The sequence below is a fragment of the Xenopus laevis genome, chromosome 5S, assembly GCF_017654675.1.
Source record: "Xenopus laevis strain J_2021 chromosome 5S, Xenopus_laevis_v10.1, whole genome shotgun sequence".
Taxonomy (NCBI): Eukaryota; Metazoa; Chordata; class Amphibia; order Anura; family Pipidae; genus Xenopus; species Xenopus laevis.
In genome coordinates this window covers 139,184,665-139,210,382 of record NC_054380.1, presented here as the reverse complement: position 1 = coordinate 139,210,382, position 25,718 = coordinate 139,184,665, and the positions used below count along the sequence as shown (strand labels likewise).

At 44.5% G+C, this 25,718-nt stretch overlaps 1 protein-coding gene across 9 annotated transcripts in view; it reads right to left on the bottom strand.

The window, feature by feature from the left end:
- The window catches only part of ncoa1.S (nuclear receptor coactivator 1 S homeolog), a 125,013-nt gene that overhangs the window by 48,155 nt on the left and 51,140 nt on the right, over nt 1-25,718 (bottom strand). For all 9 annotated transcript variants that reach the window (XM_041565116.1, XM_041565118.1, XM_041565115.1 and 6 more), the window contains exon 4: nt 7,576-7,676. In XM_041565116.1, coding sequence (XP_041421050.1) covers nt 7,576-7,676 — 101 coding nt within the window. The remainder of the gene's footprint in view (nt 1-7,575; nt 7,677-25,718) is intronic.

Here is a 25,718-nt window from a genome sequence, read left to right as displayed (position 1 = left end):
GCCCACGGGAAGGAACCTATCTATCCCCTGCACATGGTAGTGCACAAATAACAACCCTCTATGCTGACGGTTAATTAGTGATCAAATAGATGTGGGGCACGTTGCACGCTTGTGCAAAATGATTGTGCTGTCAGGATCGTGCATCCTAATGAATTGCTAATTAGTCGAGCAGGATGGGGATTAACGAGGTGTCCTGTTGGAAAGAGGTGAGGTGGCAGCTGTGCCAGGGAAACATCCATGTTGTGTTACGGCAGAGAAAGTGCTGGAAAGCCCAGTGAGCTCCCCTTCCAGGCCTCCGATCAGCGGCGCTCGCTCTTTGTCTGGCCGGGGGCCTAATACAACAGCATCTAATGTAGCGCAGTAATTATTAACAAGTGCTGCAGCCAAAACAGGAAATATGAAAACCACTCTGAACTGTGAAGAGAAATCTCTGACATCCACTCCCAGAGTGCAACTGGCACATGCAATGTGAATCAGCCCCAGCCTTACTGCCCTCATGTATTAACCCTAACGTGACCTCTGCAATGTGACCCCTGTATCCTAACCCTTAAGTCCCCTCTACTGTGTGACCCTAGCTTCACTCCCCAACCCCTACGTGCCCTCTGCAGCCTCACCCCTTGTCCCCTGCAGTGCAACCTCAGAATAACCCGGCCTCACAACCTCAGAATAACCCGGCCTCGTGCCCACGGTAGTGCGACCCCAGCTTTCCTTTGCAACTGTATTAAAGAGGGAAAGTCATTTTATATTGGAGGTGCCAAAAGTTAGACATTCCCAAGTGATTTTATATACTTACCTGAGACTACGGGTCGGTGCTCCTTTCAGCAGAAAACTGCACCGACTCAGGATTCTTCCAGTGAGCACCACGGAGTGATCCAATTCCTGCTTCTTCTTTCTTCAAGTTTCCCGGGGCAGACGCATGCGCAGTAGGATGAAATAACCGGCTTTTTGGTTAAACTTCGGCTTTTTGTTCAACAGTGCATGTGCAGCTGCGAGCTGGAACAAGAATTAGGAATTTGATCGATCCATGGTGCTCGCTGGAAGAACCCTGGGTCAGTGCAGTTTTCTGCTGATTGGAGCAACGGCCCAGGGTGTCCGGTAAACATGGCACCCCCAAATATAAAATGACTTCACTTCTCCTTAAAAGGGGACCTGTCACCTTAAAAATAATTCCAAATCCTGTTTTATGATGTTAGTCAAGCAAAATAAACTTCACACTATATAAATGATTTAAATCTTGTTTCTTTTAGTCTTGGAATATAACCCGTATGGTTGTTTTAATAAAAAAAAAGAATTTGGGGTTCATGATTCATTTTAAAAGGACTTTTATTATACATATTTTCAGGTGTGGGGGACAGGTCCCCTTTTAATGGGTTGTTCAGCTGTAGGTTAACTTTTAGGGGGTTATTTATTAAAGTCCTTTGAGATTTTTTTAATACCCCGAGGATGAAAAAAGTCTGACTCCTCCATCTTCAACCTTTCGAGGTCCTGTAGTCAATGGCAGAGGTCCTATTTGCAATTTGAAGATATTATGGTCTGCGCTGGGTTTTGTAAGCTAATTTGAACATTTTCTGCTTTTCTGCCAATTTCACAAAAAAAATTCTGACTTTTCAGGCATCAAACCCGAAAAATTTTGATTTTTCAAGCGACAATCTGAAAAAGTTGCAGATTTAGTGCGGCAATCCAAAAAACCCACTTTTTTTTGTTTTTCATGGTTTAATATGGCAAAGAAAGTGATAATCTGAGTCCATTTGCAATTGGCTCTATGGTCCAAATTCCCCTAGCGACCATGCACTGAATGGAATAAGGGACTGGAATATGAATAGCAATAACAATACATTAGTAGCCTTACAGAGCATTTGTTTTTTAGATGGGGTCAGTGACCCCCATTTGAAAGCTTGAAAGAGTCAGAAGAAGAAGAAGGCAAATAATTACAACTCTATAATAACAATAATAATGAAGACCACCTGTAGAGTTGCTGAGAATTAGCCATTCAATAACACACTAAAAGTTCACTTAAAGGTGAACCACCCCTTTAACATATTCCCTGCACTGCTGCAGCCTAACCACGAATGTTCCCCATGCTCAACATTTTTTTCTATTGTTGCCTCTGGGAAAACCTCCCCCAAAAACTTGCGTCAATTAGCGATAAAACCACTTTCACTTTGTAGGGCTCTTGGTCCCATACCATGGCCATCTATTATTTAAATCTCTGCTGAAACCAATGACTCTGAGGCTGAATAACCAGAAGATTGTGTAGACTGTGGATTTCAGCAGTTATGAGACATGATTGCTGTAACTTGTATAAGTCCCTCCTCTGTCCATGCCCTCCCTCCTCTATCCATCCCTTCCTCCTCTGCCCGAGCCCTTCCTCCTCTGTCCGGTTCCTCCCTCCTCTATCTGTCCCTCCCTCCACTGTCTGTCTCTTCCTCCTGTGTCTGTCTGTCTCTCCCTCCTCTGTCCGTCCCTTCCTCCCTCCTCAGTCCATTCCTCCCTCCTCTGTTTGTCCCTCACGTACCTCCCTCCCTGCTCCCCTGTACATCCCTCCCTCCTCTATCCGACCCTCCCTCCTCTGTCCGTGCCCTCCCTCCCTTCACAGTCCATTCCTCCCTCCTCTGTCTGTACCTCACGTACCCTCCCTCCTCCCCTGTACATCCCTCCCTTCCTTGTCTGTGCCGTTTCTCAATCCTCTGTCTGTCTGTCCCCCCCTCCTCTGTCCGTCCTTTCCTCCCTCTTCTGTCTGTCCCTCCCCTATCCGTTCCCTCCCTCCTCTGTATGTCCCACCCTCCCCTCTGTCCGTCCTTCCCCTGTCCATCCCTCCTCTGTCCATCCCTCCTCTGTCTGTCCCTCCCCTATCCGTGCCCTCCCTTCTCTGTCTGTCCCTCCCTCCTCTGTCTGTCCCTCCCCTATCCGTTCCCTCCCTCCTCTGTCTGTCCCACCCTCCTGTCAGACCCTCCCTCCTCTGTCCGTCCCTCCCTCCTCTGTCCGTCCCTCCCTCCCTCCCTCTCAAACCTCCCTTCCTACACATGAACGCAGTGGGCGGGGTTAGCTGGCCGGGTTGCCTATGGCATATATTTTTATATTTTACAATAGATATTTATTTAAGTTACTAGCCCTTTATGACATTTTTGAGTTTCTTTTTTCTTGGCAACATCATTCATCCCAGACAACATATGTTTTCCCCTATAAACCAGATGGCTGTGACGTGTATTCTGAAAATCAGAAGCCGGTGCAGAGGTAGTCGCCTTCAGTCGTTCGGAGCCACAATTAGGTCGGATTTGTGATATTTCTCTCATTATTACATCCTAAGCCATTAGAGCAGATTTAATTAGCACATAGTGAGGACTCCTGTTTACCCTAAAATGCTGTCTTTTTTTGGCTCCAGACTAATGAACTTGGATTACCCCTGGGTAAAATATCATTTATTTATAGAGTTGCAGGCATTTTTCTGCAGTAAATGATATAGATACAGGAGGATTGGGTTTCATGATATATTGCTACAGATACTAAGGAATAAATCAATTCCATCAATTGACATTGGTATCTTCTTTTAACATTGCATCACCAAGCCCTTTTGTCCTGGATCAATTAAAGGTATAGAAAAATAAATCATATCTGAGACAGAACAGTGTCGGACTGGCCCACCGGGATACCAGGAAAACTCCCGGTGGGCCCAGGTGTCAGGGGGCCCTTGTGCTGCTAAAGATTTGGCCTATTTCATGGCCATTTCATATTTCTTTGAGAACAAAGAGGCTAAATAGATGGAATAATAGATTATAGTATGTAAAGAATAGAGACTAGGAGAATAGAGTTTGAGTGAGGAGAATAATAATACTGAGAGTGGGCCCTTGGTCTATGGTTCTTTGGTGGGCCCCTGGTCTAAGGTTTCTGGGTGGGCCCCTGGTGTCCCAGTCCGACACTGAGACAGAACATATTATTCTTTTCTCCTTTGTATAAGAACAGCACTGATTTAGAATTAAGATTTCCTATACCCCCCTGTAAGCTGCCATTACACCAAGTGCTTGAGTTACAAACTCTCTTCCCATACCCCTGTAAGCTTCCATTAGAGGGTTCTAGTCCCACCTACTGCTCGAGTCACAGGCTCCATGGAGTCACTGAATGACCAAAAGGAATTTTATACTCATGGGTGACCCAGTAGATAAATCTCTCCTCCTATGAAACATATTTAGAGCAGTGATCTTAATGGTTCATTTCTTCTTTCCAGAACAGAAAGTATAAGTACATATGAGCTTATGTTGTGCAACGGGGCTACTTAGAGCTGATCAGCTGAATGGGATTTGCACAAAAAGGCAGTGTATATTGTTATAATGCACTTTAGCCCACAGAAGCAGACAAAGTATGATGTAAAATACCCCAACCCAATACTTTTCTGAGGGCTTATGTGTACCCTGGGTACCCCTGAAACTATAGCAGGGTGACTGTTACCCCAATGTTTCTATATATCTGTAACCTTGTTATGAGCTAAGGGGGCCCAGTCTGAAGGTCAGTTAGGGGGAGATTTGGGGGTGAGTGTTTATTTGTGCCCTGGGTACCCCTGGAACTATAGCAGGGTGACACCCCAATGTTTCTATATATCTGTAACCTTGTTATGAGCTAAGGGGGCCCAGTCTGAAGGTCAGTTAGGGGGAGATTTGGGGTGAGTGATTATTTGTGCCCTGGGTACCCCTGGAACTATAGCAGGGTGACTGTTACCCCAATGTTTCTATATATCTGTAACCTTGTTATGAGCTAAGGGGGCCCAGTCTGAAGGTCAGTTAGGGGGAGATTTGGGGTGAGTGCTTATTTGTGCCCTGGGTACCCCTGGAACTATAGCAGGGTGACTGTTACCCCAATGTTTCTATATATCTGTAACCTTGTTATGAGCTAAGGGGGCCCAGTCTGAAGGTCAGTTAGGGGGAGATTTGGGGTGAGTGTTTATTTGTACCCTGGGTACCCCTGGAACTATAGCAGTGTGACTGTTACCCCAATGTTTCTATATATCTGTAACCTTGTTATGAGCTAAGGGGGCCCAGTCAAATCTGATTGATCAGATCAATAATTTAAGGCTACTTGTGTGTGGCCAGATTGAATGATATTAATTATAGGTACATATAAGTAAAAATGTTTTTGAGGGGTGACTTTGTTGAGCTATTTAACCCCCCCCCCCTTCATTCACAGTTTCACTATTGGTCCTGTAGAAAAATTCTATTGATTTTGAAATGTAAGTGCTGTCATTGAAGGATAAGTAAACCAGCCTCTTTCTTTCTCCTGACAACTTCCTTGACTACTTGCTGGTCAGACTGATCAGAAACTGACCAGCAGGTGGCGCTGTTGTAACAAAATTCATTCATATTAACAGCACATGTATCCCTTAATATCTTGGAATCAAAAGAAAATAAATAATGAATGTACATTGCAGAAGTGCTTAGAATAGATCCCCTCATCAATTTTACATTCACTTATTTTAAAGGTTTACTTATCCTTTAAAGGGTAGAGCGCATAACGAGGACAATACTATCCTGTTAGAAATGAATCACTGATGTAGCAGGAGGCTGTATATTTTAACTGTGGCTCCAGGTTAACATTCGGAATATAAAGCGCATCACGCAGTTTTAGCTGCAGCGTCGCAGGGAAGTGACAGATGATCGCTACAAGACTTCTGGGTCCTACAAAGGGAGTTGGCACTTTCGCAGCACTAATTGGCCCCAATAGGCTGGTGCTTGTCAGTGTGACTCTTGTCAGAAGAGCTGGCAGAACGAGGATATGAGACAGGAGCAAACTCAGTATCAGCACACGTCAGCCAGTCCTCGACTCTACATGCAACTTCTGTCACGAGACAGGCAGCAGCTCCACGCAGAACTGTAACTCCAAACAAATATGTTCTCTTCTGTACTCTTTGCACCTAGTAGACAACTCCTCTGCCCCCCGCACATTTAACTCTGATCTGGGCTGTGTCACCGTGTCTATAGGAAGGCAAGATGATTTCATCCGGGCACATTTTTTCGGTTGGTCTGCGCCATTTCCAAAAAGCAAAATATTTTTGGGGGAATAAAGGCGAGGGGCAGTACGTTCTGTTTTTAACTTCACATCATGCATTCAAATCGCTGACCTTCCTCTTCTAAAAGCAATCGCCAGATAGGATGAGGCTGCATAGTGCTGTTGCTAGGCAACCACAGCTCGGTCACCTGACTTCTGCCAGGAAAACATCCCCATGTGCGACTTTCTGAACGCACGAGAGCCAAAGTTACAGACAAAGAATGCACATATTTTCCCATTGATTATTCTGGCAGATGCAGCAAAATGTCTCCAGCAGCCACTTCTAGATGACTCCTGTTGCTAAGCAGCAGCAGCACTTTTGCAGCGGTTACTCCCATGTATGCGGCAGAGAGAAGTCAGTATTCCCACACAGCGTATATTCAGATGCACATATTGCTCAGCTAAGCTCACCCAATGCAAACGATTCCCCATTTGTTTCATTTCTCACTATAACAGGAGCCAATCATCGACAAAACTGGCAGAAAGTGCCTTCCAGTCCATTCTAGCTGCCTGTTCCACACTGGAAATAAGCTGCTGTGTAGCCATGGGGGCAGCCATTGAAGCACAGGATACACAGTAGATAACAGATAAGTACTACTATAGTTTATATAAACAAGCTGCTGTGTAGCAATGGGGGCAGCCATTCAAGCACAGGATACACAGTAGATAACAGATAAGTACTACTATAGTTTATATAAACAAGCTGCTGTGTAGCCATGGGGGCAGCCATTCAAGCACAGGATACACAGTAGATAACAGATAAGTACTACTATGGATTATATAAAGAAGCTGCTGTGTAGCCATGGGGGCAGCCATTCAAGCACAGGATACACAGTAGATAACAGATAAGTACTACTATAGATTATATAAACAAGCTGCAGTGTAGCCATGGGGGCAGCCATTCAAGCACAGGATACACAGTAGATAACAGATAAGTACTACTATAGTTTATATAAACAAGCTGCTGTGTAGCCATGGGGGCAGCCATTCAAGCACAGGATACACAGTAGATAACAGATAAGTACTACTATAGTTTATATAAACAAGCTGCTTTGTAGCCATGGGGGCAGTCATTCAAGCACAGGATACACAGTAGATAACAGATAAGTACTACTATAGTTTATATAAACAAGCTGCTGTGTAGCCATGGGGGCAGCCATTCAAGCACAGGATACACAGTAGATAACAGATAAGTACTACTATAGTTTATATAAACAAGCTGCTGTGTAGCCATGGGGGCAGCCATTCAAGCACAGGATACACAGTAGATAACAGATAAGTACTACTATAGTTTATATAAACAAGCTGCTGTGTAGCCATGGGGGCAGCCATTCAAGCACAGGATACACAGTAGCGTTGGAGCAGGTCAAAGGGGCCACATCTCTAGTGTAATCAGCACAAAACGCTCTCTTTACTAGTGGAGCTGAATTTCTAGGTTAAGACCCTAAAATCCAGCTGTTAAAGTTACAAGAGATGGCTTTCTGTCACACAACACTTTTATTTTTCCGTGTTACTGTTCCTTTAAAGGGAAAGTTGCATTACCTCTAAAAGCAGAGGACCCAGGGACTCCTTCTCAATCACTCCACCACTGCTGGATGAGATGTCGGATTTCTGGACGTCATCGTCTGCTCCTGAAGCTTTCTCTGCAATACAAAAATGTGGTCAGTGACAGTGTCTGGCTCCAGTAACAGTAAAAATGCATTAAGCATCTATGGGTTACATATTACATTTGCTTATACTGTTATTCCTATATACTTTAAGCAATGCATTTTGTTTGAAAGGCATCAGCAGTTTTATTCTACCAGGATCTATGACTCTGCAGTGTTCTTGCTGGCAGTCCAGGGGTTAACTGAATATGCAGCCAACGTATACAGTGAGACTCCTCTTGATATATTGCTCTGGTGCTCTGGATTGTTCACCTTTAAGTTAACTGTTAGTATGATGGCCCACCACAAAACCTTAGACCATGGACCCACCACAAAACCTTAGACCAGGGACCCACCACAAAACCTTAGACCATGGACCCACCACAAAACCTTAGACCATGGACCCACCACAAAACCTTAGACCATTGCCCCACCACAAAACCTTAGACTTTGGACCCACCACAAAACCTTAGACCATGGACCCACCAGAAAACCTTAGACCATGGACCCACCACAAAACCTTAGACTATGGACCCACCACAAAACCTTAGACCATGGGCCCACCACAACACCTTAGACCATTGCCCCACCACAAAACCTTAGACTGGTGGCCCACCAGAAAACCTTAGACCGTGGACCCACCACAAAACCTTAGACTGGTGGCCCACCACAAATCCTTTGACCATGGACCCACCACAGAACCTTTGACCACGGGCCCACCACAAAACTATAGATGGTGGATCCACCACAAAACCTGAGACCGGCGGCCCACCACAAAACCTTAGACCAGGGACCCACCACAAAACCTTAGACTGGTGGCCCACCACAAAACCTTAGACTGGTGGCCCACCAGAAAACCTTAGACCGTGGACCCACCACAAAACCTTAGACTGGTGGCCCACCACAAATCCTTTGACTATGGACCCACCACAAAACCTTAGACCATGGATCCACCACAGAACCTTAGACCATGGGCCCACTTTCCAAACTATTCCTCCTTTTCTAAATCAACATTATTTTTCTCCTATGGGGTTATGTAACACAAGGAATTATGTTTGCCCAGGGGCAGTTACCCACAGCAACCAATGAGCAGGTAGAATTTACTAGTCACCTGCCTTATATTACAAATAGACGTTTGTCTTTTATATCTACTTACTATACTCTTTTCTTCCATTATTAAGCCTCTTTTTTCCCATGAAGAAATAGGGACTGACCATGAAATGGTAAGAAGCAAGAGGCCCACTGACCCCTGGGCCCACTCCGACACTGAAGGCATGGGTGAGAACGGTGAAAACCAATTTGCTTATCTGTACTAGGGATCAGGCCCAGACTGGCAATCTGTGGGTTCTGGCAAATGCCAGAGGGGCTACTATAAAATACCACACACAAGTCAGAATGTAGTGGGCTGATTGGGCCTCTGTGAACCTGAAAAGCCAGGGCCTATTTTAATTCTCAGTCCAGACCTGCTAGGCACACACTGAATTCACTATCTGGGATTCGGCTGAATCCCTAAATACTTTGTGAAAGATTCGGCCGAATACCGAACTGAATCCGAATCTTAATTTGCATTTGGTTTGGCCAGGCACAAGGAATCAGCCGAATCCTGCTGAAAAAGCCCTAGTACCGCAAACGCTAATGCTAAATATTTTCTTTATTTTTATCTTATCAAAGGGTTTACTTACCCTTGCCGGCAGTAATATGGGATTATATGTGACATGGCTGAGGTATAAGTGTGCGGAGATCCCTGGCACAAACATAAAGCACCTTGCCCAGGGCCCCCTCACATGCCATAATGTGCCAACTGCCACTTATAATTGACTGTCACTTAAATAATCCTTATATCCCTGGCACACACAGCTCGTTCCTTTTTCCCCTCTATCTTGCGGGATCTCAAAGCCCTGGCAGCAGCGAGTTTGCCGTTTGGAGGAGGTCTGCGCCAGCACATTACATAAGAGAGCACAGAAGGAGCGAGAGTTCAGGATGGAGCTCGGAGCCAAGTCTCTTTAGGAAACGTGGGCTTGTTGTGACAACACGCTGATAGGAGGGGGGGAGATTTCTCTTTTTTTTTAGGAGAATTCGGAAAACACAGAGAGGCCAAGAATGTGCGGCCTGGCGGCTAAACAAGGAGTACAGTAGGGCAATCGAGGAAAAGCCATTTATAATCTTAACTACAGAACTAGTCAGCTCTGCAGCTGTTGCACCCGCACCCCCAGCGCTTGTTTATATAGACACCCCCGGAGGATTCCTGTTGTTTAGCACTGGGTTCAACTCTGGGGATACAAGCTCTTACTATAAATAAGACTTTGTATTAATCAGAAGGACAGAGAGACCCCCCCGTCTACCCTTCTCATTAAATGTGTCTTTTCAATTGGTCTTCATTATTAAAGGGGTGGTTTACCTTTAAGGTAACTTTCATTATGTTATAAAACGGCCAATTCTAATCAAGTTTTCAATTGGTTCTCATTATTTATTTTTTATCGTTTTATGGTTGTTTGTCTTTTTCTTCTGATTCTTTGCTGCTTTCCAATGGGCATCGCTGACCCCTTCTAAAAAAACAAATGCCTACCTCCCAACTGTCCCATTTTTAGAGGGACAGTCCCTCTTTTGACAGCTCAACCCGCAGTCCCTCGTTTGTACTGGAAAGAAGAAGCGATTAATCAACAGGCGACTAAATCTCCCCGAATCTCCTCTTGTGTTTAAACCCTAAATGTAGCTCATCTGTAAAAACGGTTGGAGATCTCTGCTCTACATCATACTAAAAAATAACTCAAAGGTGAACAACCCCTTTAAAGTGTATCATTATTGAATAAAAATGTGCCCCTTTAAAGGGAAAGGCCACCCTGTTGCTGTAATGCTTTTCTTATACAGGTATGGGACCTATTATCCAGAATGTTCGGGACCTGGGGCTTTCTGGATAACGGGTCTTTCCGTAATTTGGATCTTCATACCTTAAGGCTACTAGAAAAATCATATAAACATTAATATAATAAGTAGCCAAAATCCAAATTACGGAAAGACCCGTTATCCGGAAAGCCCCAAGTCCCGAACATTATGGATAATAGGTCCAATACCTGTATAAGAAAAGTGTTACAGCAACAGGGTGGCAACTTTATATATTTACAGGGTGCAACAGGGTGGACTTTCCCTTTAAAGGGGCAAATTTTTATTCAATAATGATACACTTTAAAATAAACCCAATAGGCTGGTTTTGCCTCCAATAAGGATTAATTATATCTTAGTTGGGATCAAGTACAAGCGACTGTTTTATTATTACACAGAAAAAGAAAATCATTTTTAAAAATTTGGATTATTTGATTATAATGGAGTCTATGGGAGACGGCCTTTCCCTAATTCAGAACTTTCTGGATAACGGGTTTCCAGATAACGGAAACCATACCTGTACATTGATTTATGATTTTACAGTAAGGATGATGCTCATGAGAAACTCTTACTGACCAATATCATTCCTTATATATTTATATATATTTATATATATTTTTCATGGTTTGGACTGTGGATTAACACATTGGCACCGGGAAGGGAGGGGGGGACGCCGAGACAGATTAGCATAGAACATATAAATTGTAAATAATCTTTGGCCGAGAGGCAGAAAAAGAACACGGTAATGATTTTATACACCTCTCAGTTGCAGATAAGACCTAATTATAGCGAGGAGAGTCAATGAAAGAGTGGATGTAGGAGTCCAATATTCTGGTATCTTGTCTGACGCACTCACAGTCAATTATCTGTAAAGTATTTTACATTGAGAACGACTACGAGTGTTTGTACATGGACAGAGCTACCCGCAAGGCAGGAGAAAAGCCTGTTCAATTGCCACTTCAATTTCCTAGTACTCAGATGTCAATTTCAGAGGGGCAATAAGAAACTGAATTTATTTATTTTGTATTTATTTATTTATTTTGTATTTTATTAACGATTTTATGAACTTTCTTTGCACTTTATATTCCCAACAACATCCACTTTCCAACAGGGTCCCATGTATCCTATGCCCATTCTTATTTCATTAGACACAAGATCAATTATTACGCTGATTCATTCAAATCCGTTATATTGTAGCCAGTAAATCTCTTTCAGCAATGAATTCTATACAGAGGTCAATGAAAGATGATCTTATTGCACAAGAGGATTTCAACATTTGGTTAATTGACATCAGCCAATTTTCCATCATCAGCGAAGATGATATTCTTACGTCTGTAAAACAAAATGAGCACCTACGAGAGCATTCTTATTAGTTGATGTAAATATACTACAGCAAATAAACATACTCCGGGAGATGTCTGTTTTTTAGTTGGATTCTCATTAAGATATAAATAACAAAACATTTCCAGTATTAATGGGCAACTCCACACCAAGGTTAAAAATTTGCATAATCACCTGCACGTAAAGATATATATATATATATATATATATATATATATATATATATATATATATATATAATGTGAAACGTCTCAATTTATCTAAGCATGGGATTAACTGTCTTCAACTTGTCCTGCCCTCTTCACTGCTCTACTGTCTCCATCTTGTTCTTGTATCTCCATCTTGTACTTCTATCTTCACTACCCTAGAGTCTCCATCTTCCCCTGCTCTCTCCATGTTGTTCTTCTATCTCATTCTGCCATCTTTACTGCCCTACTGCCTTCATCTTCCCCTACAGTGTCCCTATTGTCACCTTGTTCTTCTATCTTCATCTTGTCCTGCCATTTTCACTGCCCTACTGTCCCCATATTGTTCTTGCCTTCTGTCTCCATATTGTTCTTCTATTTCCATCTTGTCCAGCCACCTTCATACCCTACTGTCTCCATCTTGCCCTACTGTCTCCATCTTATCCTGCCACCTTCATGCCCTACTGTCTCCATCTTGTTCTACTGTCTCCATCCTGCCCTACTGTCTCCATCTTGTCTTGCCAACTTCATGACCTACTGTCTCCATCCTGCCCTACTTTCTCCATCTTGTCCTACTGTCTCCATCTTGTACTGCCACCTTCATGCCCTACTGTCTCCATCCTGTCCTACGTTGTTCATCCTGCCATTTTGTCTCCATTTTGTCCTACTGTCTCCATCTTATCCTGCCACCTTCATGCCCTACTGTCTCCATCTTGTTCTACTGTCTCCATCCTGCCCTACTGTCTCCATCTTGTCCTGCCACCTTCATGCCCTACTGTCTCCATCTTATCCTGCCACCTTCATGCCCTACTGTCTCCATCTTGTTCTACTGTCTCCATCCTGCCCTACTGTCTCCATCTTGTCCTGCTACCTTCATGCCCTACTGTCTCCATCGTTCTACTTTCTCCATCCTGCCCTACTGTCTCCATCTTGTCCTGCTACCTTCATGCCCTACTGTCTCCATCGTTCTACTTTCTCCATCCTGCCCTACTGTCTCCATCTTGTCCTGCCACCTTCATGCCCTACTGTCTCCATCTTGTTCTACTGTCTCCATCCTGCCCTACTGTTTTCATCTTGTCCTGCTACCTTCATGCCCTACTGTCTCCATCCTGCCCTACTGTTTCCATCTTGTCCTGCTACCTTCATGCCCTACTGTTTCCATCTTGTCCTACTGTCTCCATCCTGCCCTACTGTCTCCATCTTGTCCTACTGTCTCCATCTTGTCCTTCCACCTTCATGCCTACTGGCTCCATCCTGTCCTACTATTTCCATCTTGTCCTGCCATTGTCACTGCCCTACTTTCTTCATCTTCCCCTACCATTCCCATCTTGCTGTGTTTTCTCCACTTTCTCTTTTGTCCTCTTGTGACTACCCTGACATTTTACCCTTCTCCTTCCATCTTCCATTAGTGTCCCCTTTTAACAGCCCCTTCCTTCCCTACTGTCTCCAACTCTACTACTGTGACAACTGTGTCCAACTGTCTCCATATTTACCTAAAGTCTACAATTTCCCCTATAGTCACCACTGTGTCTTGCTGTCTCCCTCTTGCTGTCACCATTTTTCCCCATTACACCCCTCAAACTTTGTACAACAATTGTCACCCAGTATTTAACTGTTCCCCCAGAAACAGCTTTGACTCGATGAATTCCATATGTTACCCTTTCACTGAAATCCACCTCCCCCATCAGTCTGTTTTTCCTCTCCCTTTTAAATAAGATCTCCCCAGTGTGCAGTAAGCATTAATTGTTATAGATACGGAGGCTGCTGCTATGTGTAACTGTAATGAGCTTTTTTATTTCTGGAAAAGAAAAACACTGAGAGGCAGAAGGAAAAGAAGGAGAGAAGTCCCACAGAGAGCGAACTCCTAGCAATTAGCAATTAGTGCACCCAGGGAGATCCGTTCTATAAAGGAGTCAGTAAAGCAACACTACGGTTCTGTTACATCATGCCGAGTGCGGGATAATTAAAAGAGGCGGAGCTGAGCAGGACGCATTTAGTTTAACTTTAGAGAAATAAATCTGTTAAATTCTTTGTTCTGTGTTCAGGCCTGGGAAATGCGCAGTGCGCCAGATTATGCCAATAAAAGAACATGGCGAGAAAACCATTGGAATGGGCAGGACATTTGCAAGTGAGGTAATAGCAAGTGATAAATATGAAAAATGTTAACAAATTGTGAGTTTAATTTTGTTTCCCTTCTTTATAAATAAAAACAAGGGCGTAGTTAAATAGCCAAGTGTCTTTTCTCTAAAACAACAACAGTCCTGTCCTGCTTTATGGCAGCTGAGATTCTAGCTATCTGTATAACAGAACATTCTGTCCCAGTGGCTGCACAGATCCTATCTGATCCCCACTGTAAGCAGCAGTCCTGTCCTGCTTTATGGCAGCTGAGATTCTAGCTATCTGTATAACAGAACATTCTGTCCCAGTGGCTGCACAGATCCTATCTGATCCCCATTTTAAGCAGCAGTCCTGTCCTGCTTTATGGCAGCTGAGATTCTAGCTATCTGTATAACAGAACATTCTGTCCCAGTGGCTGCACAGATCCTATCTGATCCCCATTGTAAGCAGCAGTCCTGTCCTGCTTTATGGCAGCTGAGATTCTAGCTATCTGTATAACAGAACATTCTGTCCCAGTGGCTGCACAGATCCTATCTGATCCCCACTGTAAGCAGCAGTCCTGTCCTGCTTTATGGCAGCTGAGATTCTAGCTATCTGTATAACAGAACATTCTGTCCCAGTGGCTGCACAGATCCTATCTGATCCCCATTGTAAGCAGCAGTCCTGTCCTGCTTTATGGCAGCTGAGATTCTAGCTATCTGTATAACAGAACATTCTGTCCCAGTGGCTGCACAGATCCTATCTGATGTATTCAATCCCTCAATCCTGCAAAATCCTCACAGGCTGCTTTGATACAGACTGGTTCGATTCCTCCATCTGATGGCTTTGTGGGTAATTATACAGAAATGGTGCCAGGGTTCTCTGCCAGCGAAATAGTTAATAAAACACAAGGAATTTGTTATCATCATTATTATAATGGTAGTGTATCCCATAACCGCACTGTATTCCCAGCACACATTTCATCAGGCTATTGACGGGGTAATGTGAGTTTAAGGAGCCACAGAAATGATTTCCATAGAATTTATAAACGTGACTACAACATGCTGGAACATTACATTTGTATTCATCAGACTGAGGACAACGGGTGCATCTCTTTTTCAGAAGATATAAAAAACATGGTATGATCCATCCAGTGATGCACATTAGCATCTGTCTCTTTGGGGTCACCCCCATGGGTGCTCACTGGGCTATTTGGGTGCAAAATCATTTTTTGTGCCATTTTTCATGAGAAAGGCCGTTTCAGGGCAAGTTGGGTCACTGTTTGCTTATTCATTGCCACAAGAGTAAGTCAAGTGTCACATTATAAAGCACTTAGAGATAAGGTAAAATGGTTTCCTGGGTGTCTCAAACATTACATGGTTACAGGAAGCTTTTGTTTCAATTTCATACTAATTACACCTAGTTATCTAGGATATCTATCTAGGATAGCTCAATAAGGGTGATGGCTCATTGGTTACACGGTAAATGGATATGCACCAGGTGTGGGGGGGGGCAGTATCAGAAAGACCACCTAAGGGCATCAAGGACCCCCAAACCCCCCTGTTGATCCATAGGCCTCATTAGTTCTTGTGGATCTAAGGGCCAAACATACAGACGACATGTTACTGGTCATACAAATGCAACGTTCATTGTACCAATCCTTGTAGCTGGCAGTTGCTCAGAAAGACAGGTGGTGACAGTTGTGGAACTACCAGACTGCACCAGGGTCGGGGTCTGACAACGATCCACGTGATCGTGAAACCACCACCAACATTGCTTGTGGAGGGGGGCATTGGCTGCATAACTGCACCTGCGGCGGGTAGTTCCGTTACTGGGTTGTGAAGAGGAGCTGATGCATTATACCCATATAATTTGAGTTTCAAGATTTGTAGTGTTTTACATAAACAAGCAAGATTTTAACTAGGGTTGCCACCTTTTCCCTGGTGGAGACTTTTCGGGGGACAGCGCTGTGACAAAAAGGGGTGTGGCCATGACATCGAGGGGCGGGTGTATGATACAGCGATCGGCTGTGACGTGTCAATCCTTATTTGGAAAACTGGCCAGGAAGTTTTGACCTGGGCAGCCCTTCAAAATACCGGGTCAAAACCGGACAGGACTCAGAGCAGCATTACTTTGAGGGTTTACTGGTGTATTTATATAGACCTTTCTGATAAAGCTCACTTACTTTTAGCCTTTCCTTCTCCTTTAAAATTCGGATTTTATACTAAAAAAAACACAATTTCTTCGGGTTAGTTTAGTAAATAACCCAAATGGAGTATGGATCGGTGTGAAAATAAGAAACTCTGAATTTTGTGCCAATATCTGTGTCTGCACATAGGCCAACGCTGCACTGCTTAGTGCAGAGACACAAAAGAGCAGAACACATTGGCCTGTCTCTGACTACAGACAGAAACAGAGGCACAGCCCAATGTGCCATTGGCTAAAAGCCAACTCTTGTAACTTTAAAGGGATACTGTCATGGGAAAAAAATTTTTTTTCAAAATGAATCAGTTAATAGTGCAGCTCCAGCAGAATTCTGCACTGAAATCCATTTCTCAAAAGAGCAAACAGATTTTTTTATATTCAATTTTGAAATCTGACATGGGGCTAGACATATTGTCAATTTCCCAGCTGCCCCCAGTCATGTGACTTGTGCCTGCACTTTAGGAGAGAAATGCTTTCTGGCAGGCTGCTGTTTTTCCTTCTCAATGTAAAGGTGGCCATACACGGGCCGATAAAAGCTGCCGACAGACTGTGTCGGCAGCTTATTGGCCCGTGTATGGGGGCCCCCGACGGGCTTCCCCGATCGAGATCTGGATCGGATGGGTTTAAAAATCCCGTCGGATCGCGGCCGCATCTGTTCGTTGATGCGGTCCCGCGATCCGACCGCCCATTTGAGAATGCTAGGATCCGATCGTTGGGCCCTAGGGCCCACGATCGGATCTGCCCGATATTGCCCACCTCAAGGTGGGCATATCGGAGGGAGATCCGCTCATTTGGCGACATCGCCAAACGAGCGGATCTATCCATGTATGGGGACCTTAACTGAATGTGTCTCAGTGGGACATGGGTTTTTACTATTGAGTGTTGTTCTTAGATCTACCAGGCAGCTGTTATCTTGTGTTAGGGAGCTGCTATCTGGTTACCTTCCCATTGTTCTTTTGTTTGGCTGCTGGGGGGGAAAAGGGAGGGGGTGATATCAGTCCAACTTGCAGTACAGCAGTAAAGAGTGATTGAAGTTCATCAGAGCACAAGTCACATGACTTGGGGGCAGCTGGGAAATTGACAATATGTCTAGCCCCATGTCAGATCAAAATTGAATATAAAAAAATCTGTTTGCTCTTTTGAGAAATGGATTTCAGTGTAGAATTCTGCTGGATCAGCACTATTAACTGATTCATTTTGAAAAAAATTTTTTTTCCCATGACAGTATCCCTTTAAGGGCTAGTCCACACGAGGAGATTCGGGGAGATTTTGTCGCCTGGCGACTAATCGCCACGTCTTTTGCGCGACTATCTCCCCGAACTGCCTCAGCGTTTTTCCCCATAGGCTACAATGCAAAGTCGCCTACGCTAATGCACACGCGGCGATGCGTTTTCAATAGTCGCCCAAAGTTGCCTGTGCATTAGCGCAGGCGACTTTGCCTTGTAGCCTATGGGGAAAAACGCCGAGGCAGTTCGGGGAGATAGTCGCGCAAAAGACGTGGCGATTAGTCGCCAGGCGACAAAATCTCCCCGAATCTCCTCCTGTGGCCTTACCCTAAGAGCCCTGAGTTTTAATCCAGAAATTCGGCTATTGCCCTCATTGCACTAGTGATGTGGTCCCCCTTTGACCCACTCCGATGCAGATGTTTTAGCGTGGGCCCAGAGAGGGGCTGCGCCTCAGGATCGCCCCTGCTTAAAAACAGGCACTTTCTCTGGGCCCCATGTGCTATAGTGTTTCACCCCACCTGTGCGCACACATTAAAGGTCACCCTTATCTACATAATCCTCCTCTGCCTCAGCACCTGCTGCACACAAGGCCCATATTCACTTATGTACCTTAAACTCACCCCACGCCTCCATCTCTCCGTCAGATCATTTAAACTGATTGGGCTCGATCTCAATTAGCGCAGTCCAACTAAATGAACCAGTTGCCTAATCACAGGTCTAATACTTAACCTGCTGGGAGACAGAGACACCTCTGACAGAATACAAATGGCCAATATCAGACCTGGATCCCGAGGGGTTAAAGCACGTAAACTCATTAATCTGCTCAAGGAGATCAGGTATAAACTCGCTACTTTGTGACTTTTCTATTAAATCCCCTGATGCCATGTTTTTGTTTGCCTTCGCCGCCCTGAAGACTATTTTAATTTTGTAATGTAGTTAAGGGATTACCTTCTCCGGTGTCACAACACAAGAAAACTCCGCGCGGCACCAATTTACGTAGAGTGGGATTTCAGCACAGGAGACTGTCGTCTCACCCACAGAACGGGCAGTTGGAGGGATTCAGATTGTTACATGGTTACATACTGTCATTATTTGTTTGCCCAACATCAGCACAATCTAATTCCAACCGACAAAAACAATAAAAAATTTGTGCAGCAGGAGGCCATTAGCATTAGAAACTCTAAGGGGCCGATTCACTAACTTCGAGTGAAGGATTCGAAGTAAAAAAAACTTTGAATTGTTTTTTGGGCTACTTCAACCATCGAATGGGCTACTTCGACCTTCGACTACGAATCGAAGGATTCGAACTAAAAATCGTTCGACTATTCGAAAGTCGAAGTACTGTCTCTTTAAGAAAAAACTTCGACCCCCTAGTTCGCCATCTAAAAGCTACCGAAGTCAATGTTAGCCTATGGGGAAGGTCCCCATAGGCTTGCCTAAATTTTTTTGGTCGAAGGATATTCCTTCGATCGTTGGATTAAAATCCTTTGATTTGTTCAATTCGAAGGATTTAATCGTTCGATTGAAGGATTATTCCTTCGATCGTTCCATCGAACTATTTTCACTAAAATCCTTCGACTTCGATATTCGAAGTCAAAGGATTTTAATTCCCAGTCCAATATCGAGGGTTAATTAACCCTCGATATTCGACCCTTGGTGAATCGGCCCCTAACTGTCAGGCTGAGATGGGACAATCAGGTTGGCAAAACAGTCAGGTTTAGGAACTTCCACTAACAATTACTTACAAAAACACTGACTACCTACCTATGACTTTGAGAAATGTGAAATAAATGTGAAATAAAAACCTCAGCTAAAATTACATTGGCTTCCCTTTTGTGGGGAGAGGGTCACCTTGCTGTAGAGGCAATGCTACTGTGCCATCCTGGGAATATTATACATGGAATTGCCCCTGTGCCACCCTGCTGTGAGTTCTAGGGGTATTATATAGTACATAGAATTGCCACTGAGGCATCCTGCTGTAGGGGTATTATACATAGCGTTGCTACTGTACCATCCTGCCAGTGTCGGACTGGCCCACAGGGATACCAGGAAAACTCCCAGTGGCCCTCCTGCTTCTAAACATTTGGCCTATTTCATGGCCATTCCCTATTTCTATGAGAATAAAGAGGCTAAATCGATGGAATAATAGGTTAAAGTATGTAAAGAAAAGAGAATAGGAGAATAGAGGTTGAGTGAGGTCTAAAGGTTTTTGGGTGGGCCCCTGGTCTAAGGGTTTTTGGTGGACCCATGGTGTCTGAGTCCGACACTGCAGCCTGCTATGAGTTCCCGGGGTCTAGGGGTATTATACATGGAATTGCCCTGTGACACCCTGATGTGAGTTCTAGGGGTATTATACATGGAACTGCCCCCGTGACACCCTGCTGTGAGTTCTAGGGGTATTATACATGGAATTGCCCCTGTGACACCCTGATGTGAGTTCTAGGGGTATTATACATGGAATTGCCCCTGTGACACCCTGATGTGAGTTAGGGGTATTATACATGGAATTGCCCCTGTGACACCCTGATGTGAGTTCTAGGGGTATTATACATGGAATTGCCCCTGTGACACCCTGATGTGAGTTAGGGGTATTATACATGGAATTGCCCCTGTGACACCCTGATGTGAGTTAGGGGTATTATACATGGAATTGCCCCTGTGACACCCTGATGTGAGTTCTAGGGGTATTATACATGGAATTGCCCCTGTGACACCCTGATGTGAGTTAGGGGTATTATACATGGAATTGCCCCTGTGACACCCTGATGTGAGTTCTAGGGGTATTATACATGGAATTGCCCCTGTGTCACCCTGCTGTGAGTTAGGGGTATTATACATGGAATTGCCCCTGTGACACCCTGATGTGAGTTCTAGGGGTATTATACATGGAATTGCCCCTGTGACACCCTGCTGTGAGTTCTAGGGGTATTATACATGGAATTGCCCCTGTGACACCCTGATGTGAGTTCTAGGGGTATTATACATGGAATTGCCCCTGTGACACCCTGCTGTGAGTTAGGGGTATTATACATGGAATTGCCCCTGTGACACCCTGCTGTGAGTTCTAGGGGTATTATACATGGAATTGCCCCTGTGACACCCTGCTGTGAGTTCTAGGGGTATTATACATGGAATTGCCCCTGTGACACCCTGATGTGAGTTCTAGGGGTATTATACATGGAATTGCCCCTGTGACACCCTGCTGTGAGTTCTAGGGGTATTATACATGGAATTGCCCCTGTGACACCCTGCTGTGAGTTAGGGGTATTATACATGGAATTGCCCCTGTGATACCCTGCTGTGAGTTCTAGGGGTATTATACATGGAATTGCCCCTGTGACACCCTGCTGTGAGTTAGGGGTATTATACATGGAATTGCCCCTGTGACACCCTGCTGTGAGTTCTAGGGGTATTATACATGGAATTGCCCCTGTGACACCCTGCTGTGAGTTCTAGGGGTATTATACATGGAATTGCCCCTGTGACACCCGGGTTTATACATGGAATGCCCCTGTGACACCTGCTGTGAGTTCTAGGGGTATTATACATGGAACTGCCCCTGTGACACCCTGCTGTGAGTTCTAGGGGTATTATACATGGAATTGCCCCTGTGACACCCTGCTGTGAGTTAGGGGTATTATACATGGAATTGCCCCTGTGACACCCTGCTGTGAGTTCTAGGGGTATTATACATGGAACTGCCCCTGTGACACCCTGCTGTGAGTTCTAGGGGTATTATACATGGAATTGCCCCTGTGACACCCTGCTGTGAGTTCTAGGGGTATTATACATGGAATTGCCCCTGTGCCACCCTGCTGTGAGTTCTAGGGGTATTATACATGGAATTGCCCCTGTGCCACCCTGCTGTGAGTTCTAGGGGTATTATATAGTACATCGAATTGCCACTGTGCCATCCTGTGATTAGGGTTGCCACCTTTTCCCAAAAAAAATTCCGGCTGGTGGGGGCGGGTACAAAAAGGGGTGTGGTGTGACGTCAAAGGGGGTGGGGTTATGCCACAAAGAGGCAGGGCCACAGTGCAGCCAGGACAAGAACCGAAGGACAAGGTAAGTTTTACAAGGAATTGGGGGCTGGCTAAAGGGGGTCTTTTTAAAGGTATTGCAAATTTACCGACATCTACATTGCTGGTAAATTTGTAATACTGGCGCCGGCCTTGGCAGGTGTTTTACCGGCCGGGTGGCAACCCTACCTGTGATGCTGCCTCTCTCCTGCTCTACACTTAAAACATCAGCGTTGGAATGGGTCCAAGAGGGCAGTATCGCTAGTGCAATTAGCACTCTCTGCAGTAGTGAAACCGAATTTCCAAGTTAAAGTTACAAGAGGCGGCTTTTTGCCACCCCTTCTAAGTGGCTACTCACTGCCGCCTGAGCTAAAGGTTCTCACCGTGTCTCATAACAGGAGTGGCCCTGCCTGGCTGTTAGTGTTACCCCCAGACAGGACCATGTGGATGCACAGGATTTAGCATTGTTCTATCCAGATCTATCATTCATGAGACATCTCTTCAATGAAAACATTCATGTAGCTGAGAGGGCCCACAGCCGGGGATCTTATCAGGATTGGGGGCGAGTATTCTTTAATGTTATTCCCATAATAGTAAATAATCATAAATACCTGCTGGCTACATCTGCCATGGGACTTAATGGCAGGTGGTGTTTGATAATAAATACGCAGGTTTGTCAATTTTCATGTGGGCAACCTCACTGACAAATAATATAATTGTGCACTGGGCACAGCATATAATATAACCAAGCAGAGTAGGGGGTTATTACATAGTTATATAGTTACATAGTTAATTTGGGTTGAAAAAAAGACCATCAAGTCCAACCCCTCCAAATGAAAACCCAGCCCCATACACACACCCCTCCCTACTGTCACATAAATGATATTTACCCATATCTATACTAACTATAGAGTTTAGTATCACAATAGCCTTTGTATTATGTCTGTCCAAGAAATCATCCAAGTCCCTCTTATAGTCATTAACTCAGCGCCGATTCTAATGAAGATGCCGCCTGAGGCGGCTCCTTAAATGCCGCCCCTCCCCTCGCAGAAACACTAGTGCGGAGAGCGCAACTGCGCTCTCTCGCACTAGTAAAGCTGAATTTCCGGTTTCAAAACCGGAAATTCGGCTCTTTAAAGTGACAGGAGCGGCTTTTTGCCGCCCCTGGAAACTCATCTGGCGCTGCCGCCTGAGGCGAGCGCCTCAGCTCGCCTCATTGGCGGAGCGCACCTGCATTAACTGAATCATCACCCGGCAGTGCATTCCCCAACCTCACTGTCCTCACTGTGATGAACCCCCTACTCTGTTCCTTTAAATGAAACTTCTTTTCCTCTAGTCTAAATTAATGTAGAGTTTTTATGGGGGCAAAAACCTCAACATTTTAGAGAAAAAAATCCCTAAAGTTTCTCAAGAATTATTATACCCTGAAACTCATTGTTTAACAGCAGTCCTGCCCTGCTTTATGGCAGCTGAGATTCTAGCTATCTGTATAACAGAACATTCTGTCCCAGTGGCTGCACAGATCCTATCTGATCCCCATTGTAAGCAGCAGTCCTGTCCAGCTTTATGGCAGCTGAGATTCTAGCTATCTGTATAACAGAACATTCTGTCCCAGTGGCTGCACAGATCCTATCTGATCCCCATTGTAAGCAGCAGTCCTGTCCTGCTTTATGGCAGCTGAGATTCTAGCTATCTGTATAACAGAACATTCTGTCCCAGTGGCTGCACAGATCCTATCTGATCCCCATTGTAAGCAGCAGTCCTGTCCTGCTTTATGGCAGCTGAGATTCTAGCTATCTGTATAACAGAACATTCTGTCCCAGTGGCTGCACAGATCCTATCTGATCCCCATTGTAAGCAGCAGTCCTGTCCTGCTTTATGGCAGCTGAGATTCTAGCTATCTGTATAACAGATCATTCTGTCCCAGTGGCTGCACAGATCCTATCCTAATTCTTTCAAATTCCATAAAGAAACAGAAAACTGTCCTGCACTATTCAAGTCTCTGTTAAAACAAATACATTGGATTATCAAGCAATGAGTTGTTTTTGGGGAGTGCACACCCATAATTATACACTTACGAGTATTACAAACTTGAGATACATTTAGACTTCGCCCTGTGAAGAGTCACAAGACTGTACCCTTAATTTACTTTCCAATTTCTGCCTCCACCTCAGAGACCCCAGTGCATCACTTAAAGAGGCCGACAATAAATCTCTTCCACCCACAGCTCCTGTGAAATATGACAAGAACGTGTGAAAGCTGAAAGTCAAAATGTGCCGTGTTTGCCAGACAAATGCTTTTGAAGGGGCGACTGTTGAACACGAGGAAGAGGAATGGTTATTTTACATGCCAAGCAAAGTCACCGTGTGACGGCTACAATGAAAAACAGGTGAATCATTTGGGGCTGTTTGAGTGGAAAGCTCTGACAAGCACCTATTATATTCTGGCGGATACGTTGGGCAAGTGTTTTTTTATGTTTTCTGTGACTTTCAATCCACAAAAGGAATAATTTATACAGGCCAACCACTAAAATAAGAAAACACATGCCAAGGCTTCAAATAAAAATCTATTTTTCACTGATACCTTTCCTTCTTTTATTTGGAGTTACTTGTGTTTAAAGGAACAGTAATACCAAAAAGTGAAAGTGTTTTAAAGTAATGAAAATATCATGTAGTGTTGCCTGGCACTGATAAAACTGATCTGCTTGCTTCACAAACTCTACTATAGTTTATATAAGCAAGCTGGCTAGACATATTGTCAGTTTCCCAGGTGCCTTCAGTCACGTGATTGTGCTCTGATAAACTTCAGTCACTGTTTACTGCTGTACTGCAAGTTGGAGTGATACCACCTTCTCCCCCCCAGCAGCAGACCAATGGGAAGGTAACCAGATAACAGCTGCCTGGTAGATATAAGAACAGCTCTCAATCGGTGGCCTAACTATAGAGGAAGTGGGCCCGGGTAACAGGGGGCCCGCACTGTGGGGTCTGCTTCCGCCATAGCTAATAAAAAAAACCTCCTCCCTAGCTGCTCTCTTACCAGCAAGGAAGGGTGAAGCAAGCCAGCCGGGAGTGGGCAGAGTCATGCGGGGCATGGGCGGAGTCAGGCAGGACATGGGCGGAGTCAGCTGGGACATGGGTGGGCGGGAGGATGGAGATTGGAGTGCGCTAGGCCCCTCTGCAGATTTTTTTGCAGGGGGGCCCTGCACACCACTGCACTCAATAGTAAAATCCAAGTCCCACTGAGACACATTCAGTTACATTGAGTAGGAGAAACAACAGCCTGCCAGAAAGCAGTTCCATCCTAAAGTGCTGGCTCTTTCTGAAAGCGCAGAGGAGAGCCACATACTCTATTACTTTGGGTCGTGCTTTGTAACCATTCCGCACACAGCACAACCCCTGCTTCTCTTCCTCTTGTGGTAACATTAGAAACCGCTGCACAAACAGTTGGCACAACTTTCAATTACACATCCAGCAATTTGTTAAAGTGCCAAACCCTAGGCGAACAATAATCACTGGGTAAAATAAACTGCTGGTGCATTAAAGGAAAACTATAACCTAAAACAACATTTTTTCTGCCTAATGAAACAATATTTCATCCGCTTACCTCCCAACATTTTTGAAGTAGAAAGAGGGACAAAAAAAGATTTGCCGTAGATTGCGGCAAATTTGTTTGGACCAGGCCCATTTTTGTGGCCACCCCCTAATTCCCATGTTCATTTTATAAAATTTGACAGGTTATGAAAGTTTGAACACATTTTTGTGGTTTTTATGTGTTATTACAGTTTTGCTAATGAAGGGGAATTTCCCTTTCAGCTGCAAGTCACAGTTTCCCCAAGGGACCTGCTTATCTTAAATAGTTACAATTGTGTCTTTGTTTATCTTAAATTGTTACAAATGTATCTAAATATCAATTGTGGTGCCAAAAGCCAATTAAGTTTTAGAAACTTTGTATCTTTTTCTGGCTGCTCAGTGCAGAAGATCAAAGGTAAAGTCTGGACATTTCATTGACAAAACCGGGACTGCGGGCTGAGCTGTCAAAACCGTGACTGTCCCGCGAAATACGGGACAGTCTGGAGGTATTCATCCA